The 19443-nt window shown below is 44.4% G+C and overlaps 1 protein-coding gene across 2 annotated transcripts in view; it reads left to right on the forward strand.

The window, feature by feature from the left end:
* Positions 1–19443, forward strand: part of EPG5 (ectopic P-granules 5 autophagy tethering factor) — a 104980-nt gene that overhangs the window by 41117 nt on the left and 44420 nt on the right. For both annotated transcript variants that reach the window (XM_080821012.1, XM_080821013.1), the window contains exons 16-27: positions 124–383; positions 3869–4009; positions 5443–5587; positions 5814–6011; positions 6391–6501; positions 7917–8039; positions 9159–9325; positions 10154–10375; positions 12185–12308; positions 15138–15282; positions 16880–17051; positions 18375–18537. In XM_080821012.1, the coding sequence (XP_080677138.1) occupies positions 124–383; positions 3869–4009; positions 5443–5587; positions 5814–6011; positions 6391–6501; positions 7917–8039; positions 9159–9325; positions 10154–10375; positions 12185–12308; positions 15138–15282; positions 16880–17051; positions 18375–18537 (1971 nt within the window). The remainder of the gene's footprint in view (positions 1–123; positions 384–3868; positions 4010–5442; positions 5588–5813; positions 6012–6390; positions 6502–7916; positions 8040–9158; positions 9326–10153; positions 10376–12184; positions 12309–15137; positions 15283–16879; positions 17052–18374; positions 18538–19443) is intronic.

A 19443-nucleotide genomic window follows, 5' to 3' on the forward strand; every position in this document is an offset into this window, starting at 1 on the left:
CTACTGGTAAGTAGTATGTCCTCTCTTTAGAGGACGTTGTCGATCACAGAAGGAAATGGGCGGGTGAGCTTACTGATTTAATTGTATGTGACTAATGTGGTTTAAAATAAATAATTGTTTTAGGTTTCATATTTGGCCAGTATTGTTCGATATGGAGAGACACCTGAGACCTCATTTAACCAGTGGGCCTGGAACTTGATCTTGAGGTTAAAACTGCACAAAAATGATTATGGAATACAGCAGAATTGTCCAGCTGTTCCCTTCTCCAGCACTGTGCCTGACATGACAGAGTCACCCACGTTTCATCCTCTCTTGAAGGCTGTTAAGGCGGGCATGCCCATCGGCTGTTATCTTGCCTTAGCTATGACCGCCATGGGCCACAGGTACAGTGTGGGCTGAACCCTTAGGGTTGCTGAACCTCGGTCAGTGATTCTAGATCTCATTTTGCACATCCCAAGGTCTGAGGCCTCCATCAAACCTATCTAAGCGTGATCAGGACCAAATCATAAGCCTTATTAATGGCTTCTCCAGGGGAAATGCTGCCCAAATTCATATAAGACATACTTGTACCAGAGAGTCACCTCGTAGAGTACGGAGAGGGTATGCCTGTCCACAAGAGTGGAATGTTCATGTCAGCAGTAGGTGTTTTCTTTTCCTTGGAATAGAGAGCACATAAAAATAATTGGCCATCCATACTGCATTTTGTTTAAAGTGATGGCAGCCCAGCTTCTCTGCTATAAGGCTAAACCTGCCCAGAGGAAGGAAATTCCTGATCACGTCACATGCCTCTCTGGCATGAGTCCAGAGTTGTCTCTGTTTCTTCCACTGGAGTATTTGCCACACTGTGTTGTAGTTGTCTGTTCAGTGTTCCCGGGATCGTCTGTGAGGTCCTAACCTCAGGAACCATGTTTGTCTTGTGTTACCATTTCATCCCTACTACTGATGATGGCTGTAGCTGGTGCCATAAGTAGCCGGTGCAGAGGGTAAGTGAATGAGTTCTTAATTGGTTAAAAATCCTTTTATTATTTTTTTAAAGATCATTTTCCTACAGTATATTAATTTTTTCTAGCCTACTTGTTTTTCTAAAATCTCTTTCACCTCCACACTTTCTGGTTCACACATTTTGGACTCACTGTGATATCTCGTTAGCATCCCAATTCCAACATCTTGTTTCACATTACATATATATTTTTAGTGGGTTGCCAGCTGTCCTATCTGTTTGTGCTCTGAAGTGGGAGAGATTCGGAATTGTTAGTTAGCTTCCTTCAGACTGCTGGCAGTTCAGTGGAGCTGGTGGACAGAAAGCAATTGGTGCTGAAGATGTGACCGTGGGCCGGCTGAGGTTGGTGGAGCGATGCTTCGCCATCCTGGCTGCTCTTTACAGTGCTGTCTGGAGTGATTCTAAAGCTACCTGGATGGGTAGGAGGGTGAGAATCCGAATCTCACTGGCCTGGGGGCCAGATTTTTCTAAGGTACAGCCTGGATTGGGAAGGAATTTCAAGGAAGGAGAGATCATCATGAGGGCAGGATACCTACGTGGAGGAGCTAAGCTTTGGAGAGGAGTCTTAAGTAGAGAAGGAGTCTGAGGCTGGGGGCAGAGTGGTGACGCTCGCCTGCTCCAGGTGACCGGTGCCCCCAGTGTGGAAGATTCAGCCACAGGCCTTGCCCTGCCCCCCCCCAACTCCCCGCAGGACCTGTGCACTCCGAACCCCACCCTTACTGTACTGCAGTGAGGTAGTGTCTCTGGCTCCCCTCGTGCACTTCATGCTCCTCGAGAGCGGGGCATTCTTTTGTCATCTGCGGATCTGGATCTCCGCAGCTTGGAGTAGGAGGTGCTTGGCTGCATGCACATGGGAGGGAACAGCGGGTGTCCGAGTGAGGGGGGGGAGGTGTGGGGTGATGAGGAAGCACCCCTGACTGAAGCCCATGCTTCACATTAGGGAGCGGAGGTGACCGGATGGGTGAGTATGGCCCAGCTGTGTTGGACAGATGTGAAAGTTCAGTGAAGGGGGGTAGAACTGATCCTCTGGGATGAGGAGAGATGTTACACAGGTGCTTTGGAAGAAAAAAACTCTGCATTTTTCCAGTAACTGTAGTGTCATTTGCTAGGTCCAGTTTCCGGTACCTCAGGTTCCTCATCTCTAAAACGGGAGTCATGACAGTGCTAGACTTGATGAGCCTTGAGTGAGTGGTAATACTTTTAACACGTCCAGCACATGGCTGGCATGTGGATTGAGTGTAGTGCTCTGAAATTAATCTTTCATGATTTCTCTAGTGTCTTATATTCCTTCTGGGAAAGCATCTCCTTGTTCGCTGATGCTACTGTGGGTCTGTTTGCTTGGTGCTGATTACCGAATCCCTAATGGGAGTGAAGATGAGAATGAAGTGTTTCTCTTTGGGCTGAACTCCACCCACCATGGTAGTCAGGGATGTATATATACTAGAACTAACTTAAAACAATCTCACGAATGTGCTTGGGGTTGGGGGCAGAGTGTGCAGGGATGTGAGTTGTGCATGGATATAGTATCACATAGTACAGAGAACAATAGGCAGAGAAATCACCCAGAATCTTTCTCACTCTAATGAAACATTGTTTTTTTTTTTCTGTTGGTTTTTATCCAGTATTTCTTCCTTTGATCTTTTTTAGAGTTATAATGTATGCATAATTTTGTATATCCTTTGTTTCTCATTCTGATATTACAGACATTTTCTTGTGGCATAATCTTTGCCCTGTTACTTTTATTTTTTGAAAGGACTTTTTACCCTAGAATTAAGGCAGTATGATGAAACTATAGAAGTAAGAAGATGGGAGAAAGAGCCACTTACTTCTGCTTCTCCAGCACAATGACCATTTTGGCGTGACATTATCCCTTTTTTTCCTTCTATATGATTCTTTATTAGTTGTTGTTCACCCCCCTGCCCCCCAGCATCAGTATAGTAGAATTTTTCCATGTTACCCTTGGATATCATATGCATTCTTTTTGAAGATTTTATTTATTTATCTTATTTTTTCGATAGAGAGAAAGGGGGAGAGTGCCAGTGCGGGGGAGGAACAAAGGCGAGGGGGAAAGAATCTTAAACTGCGCTGAGCATGGAATCCCATTTTGGGGCTCGATCTCACTCTGAGATCACGATCTGAGCTGAAACCAAGAGTCGGATGCTTAACCGACTAAGCCACGCAGGTGCCCCTCATATGCATTATTTTTATGTGATGTAATAATATTTGCATTGAATGCATTTTTCCAAAATTTACATAATCATTTCTGCCTCTTGAGTTTGTGTTTTTAAATTTTGAAAGGTGCATCTTTATGTGACTCATCTGTCATATTTTTCTCCACTTTTGAGATTATTTCTTAAAGATAGGTTTTCTGAAGTGAGTCAAAGAATAGATAAATTTTTATGCAAATTGGTTTCAGAAGAATTTTGCCAGCTTATACTAACAGAGTGAACTCACTTTTGAATCTTCCCTTTGCTTTCATACCTTGTGGAAATACGCAGACAATGAGAGCCCCATGGCTCTTAGAAGAAACACCATTTGGGAAGCAAAATTGGGTAGTGGCCAGTGTTCTGGACTGGAAATTTGCAAGCCTGGGTTCTCATTTTGGCCTTGCGCTAGGAAATTATGTGAATTTGGGCATGAATACCTCACTGTTCTCATCTATAAAGTGAAAATACAGATGAACTATTAAATTCCTTTGTACTTCCCTGAGTCCCAGTGCTGGTATTTCTGTTTGAAGTTTGGCTATGCACAGCATGTGTTGGAGACCTGAGATCATCTGGGTGGCAAGTGGGCTGATGGCCCATTGGAAGAAAATCATTTCCTGAACTGGCAACCTTGACTGCTCATTGCGTTTGTCTCTTTCCATAGCATCGAGAAGTTCTGTGCAGAAGGCATCTCACTGTTGGGAATTCTGGTCCAGTCGAGGCATTTGAGAACAGTGGTTCATGTCCTGGATAAGATCCTGCCTTTGTTCTACCCTTGCCAGTATTACCTTCTGAAGAACGAGCAGTGAGTAGAATACAGCCCAGGGAGGACTGACGACTGTGTTTTCAGTAAAGTAGGGAATGATGTGATTCGGTAGTGTATTTTTTAGGAGGCAGAAAACTTCCTGCCTAGTTTAGAATGCAGGTTGATGAACAGTGACTCTTAATAATGATTCCAGTTTATTTTCATGAGAGAAATTTCCCTTTCTTATTTAATTTTAGATTGCTTATAGCTTATCAGTATTTGACAAAGCAGTTGTTTCCATGAAACCTGCTGACATTGAGCAGCAAACGGCTTTGCCATTGTAACAATAGTGAAACACATTGCTTTTCATTGTCTGCAGTATTACAAACAGATGAGATACATAGGAAGGTTCTCATCACACGAGACATTGATAATCTTATGGAGAAAACAAGACTTTTGAGGTAATTACAAAGTCATGAAGCAAGACCATGCTGTGGTGTGTAGGTTGCATTTGCATATGGGTAAAAGTATATGGGATTTATAGTAAAAGAAATAGCTGGTTGGGGAGGGAAGGAATTAAGGATAGGGTATTAATCAAGATTCTTAATTGTGAACATGATAAAAATCCAGTGCATACTGGTTTCACCAAGAAGGGCATATATTGGCTCATGTAATTGGGGAAAAGGCTCATAATAACATCAGGTGATTCTATTCTAAAGTGGTAGTTCTCAGCCAGGGGTGATTTTGACCTTCAGTGGACATTTGGTAATGTCTAGAGATGATTTTGGTTGTCACATCCTGGTGAGGGGTGGGTTGGGAGGCAGTCGGTGGTTGAGCAAGGGGAAATGGTTGAGGGGAAGGGATGGGAGAGGCCTAGTGGGTTAGGTGTATTTTAGATGGCAGGGAGGGGTCAGGAAGTGTCCTGTGGGGAAAGGACATCGTAGATGACATGCGGGGAATGAGTAGGAGTCTGCCGGGTTAGGTGTTGGGGAGTGTTTCAGGGAGAAAACAAAGGAGAGAGGAGGGACCCGGTACATCCAGGGAACTGAGGGCACTTCCTAACTACTTGTGGTGGGAGCCCCCCCCCATCAGTGCCCCTTATACCAACCACCTTGTATGAAGTTGACACCCAGTACCAGATTGTGATGATTTTCTGAACATCTCAGCTTTTGTGAGGGTGGGGGGTGGGGAGGGGATAAAGGGGCCCTTGGGATGTTGTTCCTCTGATGCTCTTTAATTTGTGCATGTTAGTGTGTCTTGGATCAATCTGTTTACTGTACTTCTGCAGGTAGATAGAATTCCTTTTAACCCACCTTAAATTTGAAAACTTCATCTTTTGAAATTCTTGAAGATTTATTGAAATCCCTAAGTAGAACTTTGATCTGCAAATGGGACCAGTTTTAATATTTTTCTGTTTCCTCATAAGTAATTAGCTACTGGAAACTTTATTGACTTCTGATTAGGTCAGATGTGTTGTCCTTCATTCCTGGCAGGTTCCTGTCACACCTCCTCCTGTTCCTGCACTTGGACAGTGGTGTCCCTCAGGGTGTCACACAGCAGGTCACCCACAAGGTGGCACAGCACCTGACAGGAGCCAGCCATGGGGACAATGTGAAGCTTCTCAACAGCATGATCCAGGTGAGGCCCCTAGGAAGCCCCTGCATCCACGCTGGCCCATCTTCCCCATCAGGCACCCTGCTGTTAGCACAGCTGAGTGTTGGTCATTTCAAAGCACTTGGCACAGTGGTTTTGGCCAAGAACATCAGCAGACTTGGGCTTTGCAGTGGAAGTAGTTATTTTGTTGGTGTCTTTAAAATGGGAGGCTGACTCTTACCGCCACATCACCTAAACCCTTTCTCCATAGGCCCACATATCCATAAGCACCCAGCCCAATGAAGTGGGCCCTGTTGCCGTGTTGGAGTTCTGGGTCCAGGCTCTAATAAGCCAGCATCTTTGGTACCGAGAGCAAGCCATCCTCTTCCTCATGGACCACTTGTGTAAAACAGCTTTTGAGCTGATTCAGGAAGACTGTGTGCAGAAATTACTCTACCAGCAACATAAGGTAAACCTGTTAGAGAATTTGTCTTTCAGTCCTTGACTAGATAGTGGCTTTCCCAGAACATTCCCCAAATGCATAGTTCCCAGTACTGCTCTGGGGCCAGTGCCTTTTTAAAGCTTGTTCTTGATGGTGCCTTATCTTAGGAACCATAGTCCCTGCTAGTGTAGACTCCAGGGAAGCCAAAGGAAAAGACCCCCCGGGAGGAGCCTTGCTCCTTGCATTTGGCTGTAATATGCTGCCTGCGACTCTCATTGCTGAGGTACTAATTAGTGAAATCCATGTCTTACCAGAACCTACCATCGTAGGAGGCTAATTGCTGATATTTTCGATAAGGTTTTTTAAAAACCTTTTTTCTTTGCTGCATATCCTGTCCCGTGTGTAGAATGCTTTGGGTTACCACTGTGATCGGAGTCTGCTCTCTTCTTTGGTGAGCTGGATCGTAGCTGGCAACATCACACCTTCTTTTGTGGAGGGCTTGGCCACGCCCACTCAGGTAGGAAAGCCCCTGTGGCCCATCGTTGATCTTTGCAAACTTTTAATGTTGTTATCATCTTTGCTGATATAGTGCTACTAACTTTAAGTAGCTCTCCTTTAGCACTTACTACGTCGCAGAACCCTCCCAGTGGCCTCTGCTGAGGTGGCGCAGTTGCTCTTCTGTTTCACGGAGGAGTTGACCGAGGTTTGGTGGAGCCAGGTGGCTGGCTCAGGATCAGACAGCTCGTGGTCAGGCTTGGTCTGCCCAACTGCAGAGCCTGCCCAGCAGCGTGGTTAAGAGTGGACACTGGGGGTGCCTGGGTGGCTCAGTCGGTTACGCATCTGCCTTTAGCTCAGGTCATGATCCAGGGTCCTGGGATCGAGCCCCACATTGGGCTTCCAGCTCTGCAGGGAGTCTGCTTCTGCCTCTCCCCATGCCTGTGCTATCTCTCTCTCTCTGTCTCCAATGAATTAAAAAAACAAAACCCACACAAAACGGACACTGGAGCCACACGGCCTGGGGCTCATTCTGCTCTTTGTCTGCCCTGTGCCTCGGCAGCTTGCTTACCTCTCTGTCCTCAGTTTCCTCCTCTGGGGAACGGGAATAATGACTGCACCTGCATGTAACGCACTCATACCCGTGCTTAGTCCAGCCCCGCTGCATGGACTCGGTGTTGACTGCTGTTACCACTGTGAGCAGTGGCAGCGGCAGCGGCAGCAGCAGCAGCTTTTTCTTCACTATTACCCCGTCTGACTCTGTGTGTCTGATTATGTCCCCGATTCATCACTTCCACCACTAGTGACATCCTTCAGCCTCCTGTTGGTCTGGCCTCCTGCTCTTCCTTGTGCCTCTTGTGATCAGCTGCAACACACTCCTTGCTGTTGCCCACCCATGGCCCTGGTGTTTCCGCCTCTCTGCCTCTGCCTCACTCAGTCTTCTTGCCAGGCATGCTTTCACCTCCGTTCTCTGTGCAGAGCCGTCTCTGGTGTGTCTGCCTCTGTGATCCCACACTCCTTCCGCCAGCTTCCCGTAGCCGCTGACTCCTGATTCCATGCTCACCACCTCTCACTTTGCATTGTAGTTACTTATGCATTAGTTTCATCTCCTCAAAGAGGTGGGAAACTTCTGGAGGGCGGAGCTTAGATCTGGCTCTCTTTCCTGTCCCTCGTAAAATAAATAATTATTGTGTGAACAAACATCTTCTTTTACCGAAGGGGCGTTTCTGAAGGAATTTAGCATTTTTCAATGATTTGTTTTATCTAAGTTTGTATCTGTGACAAGAACAATGATAGGTGTAAGAACTCTACTAATTGGGGGAACCATAAATATTTGTTGATTGAGGTATCTGGTAGAAGAGATGTGCATTTGTAGAATATCGGGATGATTTGGTCTGAGCTGCTCATTCCACTCACCCTTACCTGCTGTCCTTGTAGGTTTGGTTTGCCTGGACAGTACTGAACATGGAATCCATCTTTGAAGAAGACTCCCAGCTCCGAAGAGTTGTCGAAGGGGAATTGGTCATAAACTCTGCTTTTACCCCTGACCAAGCTCTGAAGGTGCAAAAGGCCGTTGTGCATTTGAGTGGGAGAAGGTGGTTTGTTGATGGATTCATCTAATAGCTTTTGAATTTGGGCATTTCCTTTTGTTGTAAATGTTTGGCAAGCACAACATGCAAACCAGTTCTTAAAACTGTATAATTGAAGCGTATACTTCCTTTCCAAGCTTTATTTAGCATAAAGAGTGACCACCTAATGATTGAAGTCTGTGTTCACGCATGAGTGCAGGGGTTTACCCTCATTTTAAAACCATTTTCCGTGTGTGTCCTATGCATCAGTCCCCTGAAGAGCTTGTTAAAAATCAGATTCCCAGACCCTGGCTTTTGAAATTCTAAGTTTCGAAGTCTGGAGCAGGACCAGGAATTTGTTTTAAAAACTCCCTAGCTGATCCTTAGGCTCACTGAAGGGAGAAAAAGACTGGGATGAGGCTTTAGAATGAAAGACCTGTTTTAGGGTCTCCTAAGAGAGACTTGGCATTTGGGTTTCAGACCCTGTCAAGGAGTTTATCATTCTTGAAAGTTCTTTTCAAATCTAAGTTTTCAAGAGCTTGATAATGTTTGACCGCAAAATTGACTTGATTTTCATATCATTCTGCTTCCTTGCACTGTGGTGTTTTGTGCACAGAGGCCTGGAAAGGCATGGAATGAGGTAAAATGTGTAAGACATATTCCAGTCTGGGGGTCTGTGAAATGTTTTGTTTTTCTTTTTTAATATTTTATTTATTTATTTATTTATTTATTTATCAGAGAGAGAGAGTACACACAAGCAGGCAGAGAGGCAGGCAGAGGCAGCGAGAGAAGCAGGCTCCCCGCTGAGCAAGGAGCCCCATGCGGGACTCAATCCTAGGACCCTGGGATCATGACCTGAGCCGAAGGCAGCGGCTTAACCAACTGAGCCACTCAGGCGTCCCCTGTGAAATGTTTTGACAAAAAAACCTGCCCCACACGTTTTGCTACCAAGGAGGTTAAAGTATCAGCTACTGAGTTGGAAATAGGACTTTTTTTCCCTCACTGAATTAAAAGCAAAATGTTCAGGGTTTTATTTGGATCATTTAGAAAGAGCAGACTATCTGGAACTGCGATCATGTTATGGCTGCTCAAAGCCCCTCTTCTTTTGTAGAAGGCCCAGGCCCAGCTGAAGCTTCCCATCGTCCCGTCCCTCCAGAGGCTGCTGATTTATCGTTGGGCCCACCAGGCCCTTGTCACGCCTTCCGATCACCCTCTTCTGCCTCTCATTTGGCAGAAGTTCTTCCTCCTGTATCTTCATCGCCCAGGACCGCAATATGGGTATGGTACCCAGTGTTGTTGTGTCTGTGAACCTGTTCTTGACTTTGCAGTCTCCTCTCATGCTCTGTGTCCTCACATTGTGCCTGTGAGTTAGAACCATCCTCCAACTTCTGGCTAGGAGTCTGCCTCTCTTCCTGGTTCACATTTATTAGACTAGACGGTTTTTGAGTTTAGGGTATCTTGTGGCAGCTCCGCGGGTGAAGGCAGCCCCTGGAGCTGGGCACGGTGTAGCAGAGAGCCCCTGGAGCTGCAAAGGGAGAGAAACTGCCCAAGCAGGCTGCTCGTGTAACTGTTGCGGCGGCCATCCAAGCAGACCTGTGAAGGGCAGAGCAGGTCTGGACAAAGGCCAGGCAGTGCCCGGCAGCTCTTGTTTCTATGCCTGGGGGTGTCTAAAATTTCCCCTGAGTATGAAGGGACTCTGGCCAGCTGGACCTGTCCACTGTTCCTGACTGTGTTCTCTGGCTTCAACTCAGTTCCTAGCTCACCCTTAGCCCCTTACCTCAGTCCTTCAGAATGTACAGATACTGGTTCTTGGGCTCTTCCGTTTTCTACCAGCGGGCAAGTTCTTCTAGAGCACTGACTGTCTTTATTCTCTGCCACTAAGTGGTGACAGTATCTTAAATTTGGGTAGCATTTCATTCTTTTTAAAACTGCTTTCATATGCACCATGCTTGTGGGATCCTCATACGAACCACTGAGGTAGAAATAACAGGTGTTGATTTAATGTGGTATATTGCTAGCCACTGAATTGTCAGTTGATTGCTGTTGTGTGCCACATGGAAAGAGCATCTTGGGTTGATATTGTGATGTGTGCTTGTATTTTTTAAGGTTACCTATTGATGGTTGTATTGGAAGAAGGTTTTTTCAAAGTCCTGCTCATATCAATTTATTGAAAGAAATGAAGAGGCGCCTGACCGAGGTGGCTGACTTCCACCATGCTGCGAGCAAGGCCCTCCGCGTCCCAGCAGAGGGCAGTGAAGGGCCACCTGCCAGCCAGGCAGGGACCCCGGGCTACCTGACTTCGCCAGAGCTGCACACGGAGCTCGTGAGGTGGGCCATGGTTATTGAGCCATCTCTGCTGCTGTTGGCAGCACCGGGGACACTGCTGGAGCAGCTGTTTGTGCGACAACCTGCCAGATGTCATTCTCTCAACCCTGTTGGATCAAATAAAGAGGGTGGTTTGTGCTGGGTTTGCATTGGGTAATGCTTCTCTGTGTTCCTCATGAGAAGGGAATTGGCACTTTGGATACAGCTCTGTCAAGTGCCTGGAGTCTGAATGGAAGGTCTTAAACCAGAGGGCTGATGTCCTCTTCTGTCTCTCTATGTAATAACAGAAACCAGAACAGTCGGCCGCAGGTAAACATTTAGAAAAGCCTGCCAGGACAGTTCTCAAAAGGAAATTCATGAGCAAGGCAGGATTCTTTAAGTGAAGTTCATATACCTCTTGGAATCTGCCTGGGGTAGGGTAGTAATCACCCAAAACTGCTTCTAAAATCAGGCGCAATGGGGGTATCCCCCAAAGCTTAAGAGCTCTGAAGTAAGTGTGGTCCCTTTGACACAGGTCCTTTATTTTTCATTTATGCTTGCCATAAACCAAGTATTAGTTTTCTAAATAAGACTTAATAAAAATGGCTTCTAATCATTAGCCCCGGATGCTGAATGTCTTGGTGAGGAAACCGGGGGTTTTGATCCAGTGCTGAGGCTTCAGGCTTGCCTGACCTGAAAGCCCTCTAGGCTATCTTTCCACCTCCGGGATGATTTCCCCCCTTATCTTGCTTGCTTGAAGGAAAACCTACTTTTAGCCAGGTTTAAGTAGTGGGGAGGCTTAATCTTTGAACATTTAGATTTGTCAAGAAAGTTTGATTAGCCAAGAAAGTTTGATGTGTGCTTCTGCCTCTCGTAAACCCCCCTTCCTTTGGCATGTTGGTAAAGTAGCCATCTAAGTGAGTCAGAAGCTGGAAGAGTACTCCGCGCTAGCCTCCTCCGTGTGAGAGCCTCAGGGTCCTGTCCGTCTTCCTACATGGGCTGCCCCAGAGGTAAGGGAGGTCATTTTCCATGTTACTGAGCAGAGCCAAGCCATGTGCCTCCCAGACCCCGCCCTGCAGCTTGTGTGCCAGACTCCTCTAGCCTCGCCTTGCTGCAAACGGCTGCTTAAAATACCGGCGATCTTAGCTAAATGGACTGTGTTCCTTGCAGAAACAAAGCAAATTAAAACAAAGGAAACATCATTAAATTTTTTAAAAAGTTTTCCTGGAAAATGGAAGTTTTTTTCTCTTTTTTTAGCCTGGCTTTGTCTTATTTCTTGTTAATGGGAACAAGGTGTACACATGCTTTTGAGTTCTGTTTGTGATTTCTTGAAGCAGGAGGGCGTCATTGAGCCTAAAGCTGGCAGGTTCTTCCATTGCAAAAGTTTAAGATGGCTTTTAATGTTTTCTCTGAAAGAGACAGTGTGTTTTTTGGAATGTTAATTTAAACTTTTCCAACCACTGAGGGTCACTGTGACTGGATTGCCCAGGATGGAAAAACTCCAAATTCAGATCCTAGATCTGGGTTAACATACCTCCTCTGGTTATTTTTTTTCTCTACGGTATATTTATGTGGACTTTAATAAAAGAGTTCACAGAGCTCTTTCCTCACAGCCTTGTTGTAGCAATTTCTGCATCACATTGTAAGGATTTGTCACCTTCCTCCCCTGCTGGCTCATGAGCTTCTTTAGCCTGTGGTGGTGGTTGGAAACATTTTCGGTATTATGTGCTTGTTACTTTTATGTAGTAGTGACAGTATTCCTAGAGATGTAAGAAACTTCATTCGTCTGCATGTCTTTTTGTATTTTATATAATTCTATCTTTTTTATTTCAGACTCTTCAATGTGTATATTTTGTGGCTGGAAGATGAGACTTTTCAAAAAGGAGATACCTATATCCCTTCTCTACCAAAGCATTATGATATTCACAGACTAGCAAAAGTGATGCAGAATCAGCAGGTGATACTACGGCAATGCCTCTTTCAGTATACCTGACCGTGATTGAATAGGTCACAGTCATAATCTGATGTTAAAACCACTTACTGATATGGAAGTGGGGCCACAGGCATGTTCAAGAGTTGTAGTTGGGGTGTAGCCCCTGAGGTGGGCAGAGGATGCCAGACAGGTGAACGGCGGTCGGATTTCTAAGGGCCATATATATGCCTTTCTAAAGAATTTGGATTTAGTTCTGAAGTGTTTGTTTGAAGAGGCCACGAAATGGCACGAGTGATTAGATAAATGGATGAATTTAAAGTACATTGAAGAAGAATCAGTAGGATCAGGAGGATTTTCAGATAAGATACACAGGTGGGATTGATACAGTAGTAGGATTGATTAGATACACGAGGACACCCAGATTTCTAGCTTGGGCAGCTAGAGATGCTGTTAACAGAGATCCAGAATACTGGAAGAGGAGGTGCCAGAGGGGTTCAAGGAGAATGCTCTGTCCAGGATTTGGTAGGGAGGGGATGTGTAGATTAGAATTCAGAAATGGGGCAGTGTAGGGAATGTGGCTGTGATGGTAGTAGAGCATTTAGATTGAGAAGAGGACTGAACGAAGCCAGAGAGCACTGAGAAGTAACGACATTTAGGGCATAGAGAAATAAGGCTGAGAATACAGGGCCAGAGAAACAGGAAAAATAAATAGGCAGTCATGGTGTCCTGAAATTCTTTGAGTCAGTTCCTTCATCTCTTCTTTATCCTCCACATGCCAAGGGTGAAAACCACTGGTTAGTGGTTTTCAAAGTTAATCATAGCTTCTTGGCTCTCTGGAATTTATCTTGGTTCCCCTTTATCGACAGAATTAATAGCTAGCTTTTTTTTTTTTTTAAAGTCTTTGCCATTTGATTTTTTAGCTCCACATTTTGGTCTATAATTCACATGTAGAATTATTCTGTTATTGTGGTTTCTGAGACATCTCTGCCCGCTGCTAATTCTTAGTATTCTTAGTCGTTAGTCCCTGTCGACAGTTATTTAGCATAGAGGCAGACAGGGTGACGTTAGTGACCCCACTTGAAGAAGGCGCATATACACAGTAGCGGGGACTGGTACAGCACCCCCCAACAGTTGTTTGGGGCTTCTAGGATTCAGGTTTGTGACCAAGATGACTTGGGAGTTTCTCCTCTGAGTCTGGAATGCCTTGTGCCATGGTGTGGACATGGTTTAGGACTTTATGGCAGTGCGCTCATTGAGAAACCAGAGACATTTTTAAGGTTAGAGGAATCCTCTAAACAGTTAAAATCAGAAAAAAAAATTGTTCACAAAATGATAGTCTGTGTCTGATCACCCATTACTACTATTTGCTATAGTTTTTAGTGTTCATAGAGAGCTGGCATTTCTTCTAATTAGAGACCGTCTCCCCTTCTGATACGTACTGATCACCAGAGTGATCAGTGTGAAATATGCAAGACAGTTCATTGGCGTATGGGAAGAGAATACTGAAACTTCCGTTTTCTCTCATTTTACCTGTTATTTATTTTACCTTTTATAATAAGAAAAATTTGATCATATAGAAAAATGGAACAGTGCAGCATACATGCCCTTTTCCTCCCTCTGCCTGCTGTGGACCAGGTGTCGGATTTTATCCATAGCCCGTCCACTCCCTTCACCCATGTTATCTCAGAACTAATCCTAGAAAGCATTTGATACATAAAAATTTCAAAGAGGAGGGTTAAAAAAGTATTATAACCCAATAACATTTGTGTCTGGAAAATAGTAACAGCAGTTTCTTAATTACAAATACCTAAGTAGTGTTCCAGTTTCCGGTTGCCTCATATAGGTCATAAAAGTTTTATTTTCATTTTTACAGTTTGAGTCAGGATCCTCATTTTGTGGTTGGTTGATAGCTCTTAAAGATCTGTTTAATCTACTGGTCCTCCCCTTATTCCTCCCCCCCTCCCCCCCCCCCCCCCAGTTTGTGGAAGAAACTGGGTAGTTTGTTCATAGAGTTTCCCCACAGTCTGGACTTCACAGATTTTATCTTTGTTAGTGTGGTTTAATATGTTTCTCTGTCCTTTGTATATCCTGTAAAGTGGTATTGGGACCAAGGGCTTGATCTAATCCAGATTCAGCGATTTTCAATATATTTGTTATTTATCTCTTTAAAATTTCTGGTTTTTACCAGTGTTTTATAATTTACTAGCTCAGTTCTATGTGTATGTAATTTATAAATGTACAGTTCGTAGGGCTGTTAAAATTATTTTTTCTGATCTTGGTATATAATCAAACACCTGTTCTCTCTCTCTATATATGTGTGTGTATACATATATACACACATCTATATAATTTTAAATTATATATTAATTTTATAAATTATATTAAATATTATTAATTATAATTATATCTATAATTCTATATTAAATATTATTAATTATAATTATTATATATAATTATATATTAAATATTATATTATATTATATTATAAATTAATTTTAAAGATTTATATATTTGAGAGAGGGAACATGCATGCATGGGAGTGGGGCTAGGGTCAGAGGGAGAGAATCTTCAGGCAGACTCCCTGCCAAGCATGGACCCTGATGTGGGGTGAGATCTCATGACCCATGAGATCATCGCCAGAACCGAAACCAAGAGTTGGGCGCTTAACTGACTAAGCCACCCAGGCGCCCCTGTTAGCGTCCATTTTAAATGTGATTCATGCTGATACTGGAGAACTTGGTATGGACTGCGCTGTGCTAAACCTTACTGGTCTACTTTTTAGTTAAATACGTAGTTTTACATGTGAATATGTGATTCGTCCGTGAAAGTTAATGTCTTGTGGTTCAATTCTAGGATCTGTGGATGGAATATTTGAACATGGAGCGCATACATTATGAGTTCCAGGAAACTGTTGGTCTGTGGATGCAGGCCACACTGGAATCCCATTCTCCACCCTGCAGCTTGTCAGTGCAGCTGGACGTCACTGATCCTTTGTTGGGTGAGCTGAATGAGTATCAGCCCCCTCGAGTGAATGAATGAATGAATGAATGAGGGAATGAATGATTGAATCTGAGCCATTGAGGGTTAAGGTTTACACAGTGTATCCCTCCAGTGAGAATTCTTTTTAGGGGTTCATTGTTAATTTGTCTACAGCTTAAGGTTAGGTTCAGCTATGAGTGAAAGAAAACTCCAGAACAGTAATGGCTCAAATAGGATACTTAATTTTTCTGTAAAAGAAGTTGGAGATAGGGAGTTCAGGCAGTAGCTTTAGTCCTGGCCTAAAATGTTACTTGAGAGAAACTTGAAGGAAGCTAGGAGTCTTCCAGTGATGAATATCCAACTTTGTTATGCTCTGTGCAAAGAGTAGTTGTTCTAGTGGAAAAACCCTGGCTCTACAGGACGATCCCTCACTTGACCTGTTTGGAATGTTAAATTCCATCTGTTTGGGGTGCAAACAATACAGGTCTTTTTGTGCCAAGTAAAATCCTGGCTATTAAATTGTCTTAAATTTTCTTAAGAATAGAAAATGGAGTGCTACATCTGGAATGAAGTTGGAAATTCATAGTAATCCCTTAAGTATTTGTTGACCTGACTTACTGACTTGAGATTTCCTTGACCTCTCGTATCCCTTGTTATCTTACTTTTGAAAAGAGTCAGGTCTGTGAAGCATTTTTCTTCATGTTCCTCAGTTCCCACCTGCCATATGGTATGTGTTCCGTGCAGTACAGACAGGGTGGGAAGATAGGAATTTATTGGATACCTGTTTGTGGTCAGCTCTGTACTAGGTGTAGAAATAGAAACATGGAAATTGTATTCACCGGCATGGGACCACATGCAGTTGAGTACAAAGTTGAATGGACAGATTTGCCTTTCTTATACAGCACCTGATTTCTTATTTGGACTCTATTTATTGAGTGAATGAGTAAGTGAATGAATGAATGCATGACAGTATAACCATGTAATACAAGTTCTGTGGGAGTTTATGCCCATGTCTTTGTTCATTTTAACTCTGCTAGTCTCACCCCTCCCATTCAAACTTGGGCCCAATTTAAGATTTTTCACTCTGTTATATTCCTTAACATCCATTTTTTTTTTTCTTCTCTTCCCATGAGATTTATCTGGGTGATTGCATTAAGCTCTTAATGGGACTACCTGCCCTTTCCCCAGTCCATTGTCTGGTGATAGCTACCATCTTTCTCAGGCTTGTTGAGAGCTGTTCACTAAATCTCCTTTATACTAGTATCAAGTACAGGCACTTTAGCATGTCATACAAGGCTGTCTAGGGTAATAATTTAAAATCATGAGCTTTAGCTCTTTAACTCTCATTAAGGGTTTTCGGATAGGAATTCTGTTTAATCATACCACGTGCTTGTGAGCTCTTAGCTCCTGGTAGAATATTAATAGCTGTGTGGGGGCTCCCTCAAAATTCGTAACGGAAGATAATGATTTTATTCAGGCCTCTGATGGTTTATATAACTATTCTGTAGATCTTCGGCATTCTTCTCGAAGTAATAGGCCAAGGCTTTGCACCCACTTAGTATGTTATTACCTCGTAGTAGCCATTATTCAGTAAGTAGGACTTAATTTTCTTTCAGCTAAAGAAAGGGTTTTAAATAACTTGCGGAAGCATGAGGCTCCCCAGCCTCCCCTTGATCTGCACCCAATGAGGCCTCCTGTGCCAGTCATTTCCTCAGCCGCGCTCCTGAGTCAGAAGGACGCCACCCAGCTGGTGCGCATCGACCTGAATCTGTTGCAGCAGCAGGCCAGGTAAGACTGTGAGACCCCCAGGGCTGTGCCTCTGTGCTTGTTGCTGTGACAGCTTGGATGATAGAGTGCCTAGAAGGGCTTCTTCATCAGCTGCCTCTCCATGAGGATAATTTGACCAGGCTGGCCCCGTCAGTTACCGCAGCTAGCCAAGGTGTGACAAGTCTCTTAATTTGACATTGAAATGGTGTGCTTACGTGGATGATAAATTTTACATTTCCTGTGGTGGCATTTCTGAGTGTCAGCAGTGCCAGCCAAGTGTTTCTTAAGCTTCTCCTGAGGAAACTTTCTGATACTGGAAAGATGGTGTTGAAAGGGTATCCAGTGAGATTGTCTTTCTGTTGTCACTGCTGTGCTCCCTGAGTCTTCATGTTCTTTAGCAATTTGCCACAGGCACTTGATCAGAGTGCGGGCAAGTCATTTAGTGCTCTGAGTTAAAGTAGATACAGAACGACCAATTCTTGAAGGTTTTGATTCTAGCTTGCTGTCTTGTGAGGAGTGTGTGGAGTGAGTCTGTTTTATGGAGCGAGAGAGTCTAATCTTTGCAAACACCATGGGAATCTGTCTCTTATTGGCTTGGTTTCCTTGGCTGTTTTGGTCCTGGCATTTATTGTGTCTGTGTGTGCATCCCTGGCCCCACCAGCGCATGTGTGCACACACACACACCACACACACACGTGCCCACACAGTAATGGAACAGTATGGACACCCATGTACACCCATGTAAAAAGTTAGCTTCCTCCATCTGACAATTCAGTTTGAGTTGCTAATACCCAAGAAACCACTGGTTCCCCTTTAAAAATGTTTTTAATCGGGGGCGCCTGGGTGGCTCAGTCATTAAGCATCTGCGTTCAGCTCAGGTCATGATCCAGGGTCCTGGGCTTGAGTCCCGCATCGGGCTCCCTGCTTGGCAGGAAGCCTGCTTCTCCCTTTTCCACAGCCCCTGCTTGTGTTCTCTCTCTTGCTGTGTCTCTCTCTGTCAAATGAATAAATAAAGGCTTTTTTTTTTTTTAAAAGACTGCTTTAATCAGAATGAGAATCTCATTTGCTCTTGTGTATTGAAGGGTCTGTGTAAAAAAAACGCCGTTAATGTAATACAGATTCTAAATGAAGCTTCATTCCTGGCTAAAAAGTCATCCCACTTTCCCTTCATCTCTTAACTTTCTTATTAAGGAAAAGAGAGGGTTTACACACACCTTTGGTCTTTTGTTCCTGTAGAATGCTAGGTCTTGCTCTCTAGTGTAGGCCGGGGTAACCAGAAGCCTTTATCACTTACCATGAAACCTTTCCTAAGCCTCTCTTTTACCTCTTGATGGTGTTTTCCAGAACTGCAGCTCTTCGAGAATCTCAGCAGGTTGCCCTGGATAGTGAGCTGTTGGACACAATGCCGAAACAGTACGTTAACAGAGAAGAACAGACCACGCTGCATTTGGAGTGTAGAGGCAGTGGCGGTAAGAAGTGCCAAGGAGCAGCCGTTGTCACAGTTCAGGTGAGATTGCTGAAGCTTCTTCATGATTCACGGGAGTTCTCATTTGAGTCCCTAATATTAGTATGTTGTTGAGACAGACAGCAGGAAGTTCACAGCACATGATTCATGTCCCAAAACATTTAATAGTTTTGGGCGGAGTGATCAGCTCCCATAAGGAGCTAACCGTGTATTTCCCTAAGTGCTGATGTGTCCTGCAAGGCAGAAATTGATAGAAAAGCAGAACTACTGAGAAGATCTTTGTGGGAGAGGGGCTCACCCTGATCCCTAGAAGACTTCGATGCTGACGATTTGCAGTCACTGGGAAGGAATGTGGGAACAGAGTCCTCTGGCCTCGTTTAGGGGGAGCTGGCTAGGTCAGTCTACTTTAGGTGGTTTCTGGCTGCGGTGGTGGGAATTCACACCGGAAAGACTGAGATTCACATCGGAAAAGAGGATCACTTGGGAGCTCCTGCTGTGTGCTCTGGCCAGTGGGGAGCCACTGAAGACAAATGAGGAGGGCCTTGTGGAAAACAGGTCAGTTGGGTGGAGCTTGCCAGCAGGCAGTGGAAGAGATGGCGCAGCTTTAAGATTAGGGTTCCACCGCCTCTAAGAGTCAGCTTCTTGAGTTGGAAAAACCGGCTCAAGTTTGGTCTTTGGGTATTCCTGTTATCTTCAGGAAATAAAGGCACAGAGTAGTTAAGTCACACACCCGAAGTGACAACAGCCACTAAGTGGCAGAAGCAGGAAGGCCGGGGCAGTGTGCGTGCAGAGCACAAGCTCCTGACTCACTGCACACGAGTCCTTCTCCAAGGGACTTTAGGGTCCCCAGAGCCGGGAAAGGAACGCTTGGAGATAGGCTGCCTGTTGCCTGACTACATTTGCACAAACGTAGCTCTTCTTCTTTTGTTAACTTTTAGAAATTAGGGA

Source organism: Martes martes (assembly GCF_963455335.1).
Source record: "Martes martes genome assembly, chromosome: 13".
NCBI lineage: Eukaryota > Metazoa > Chordata > Mammalia > Carnivora > Mustelidae > Martes > Martes martes.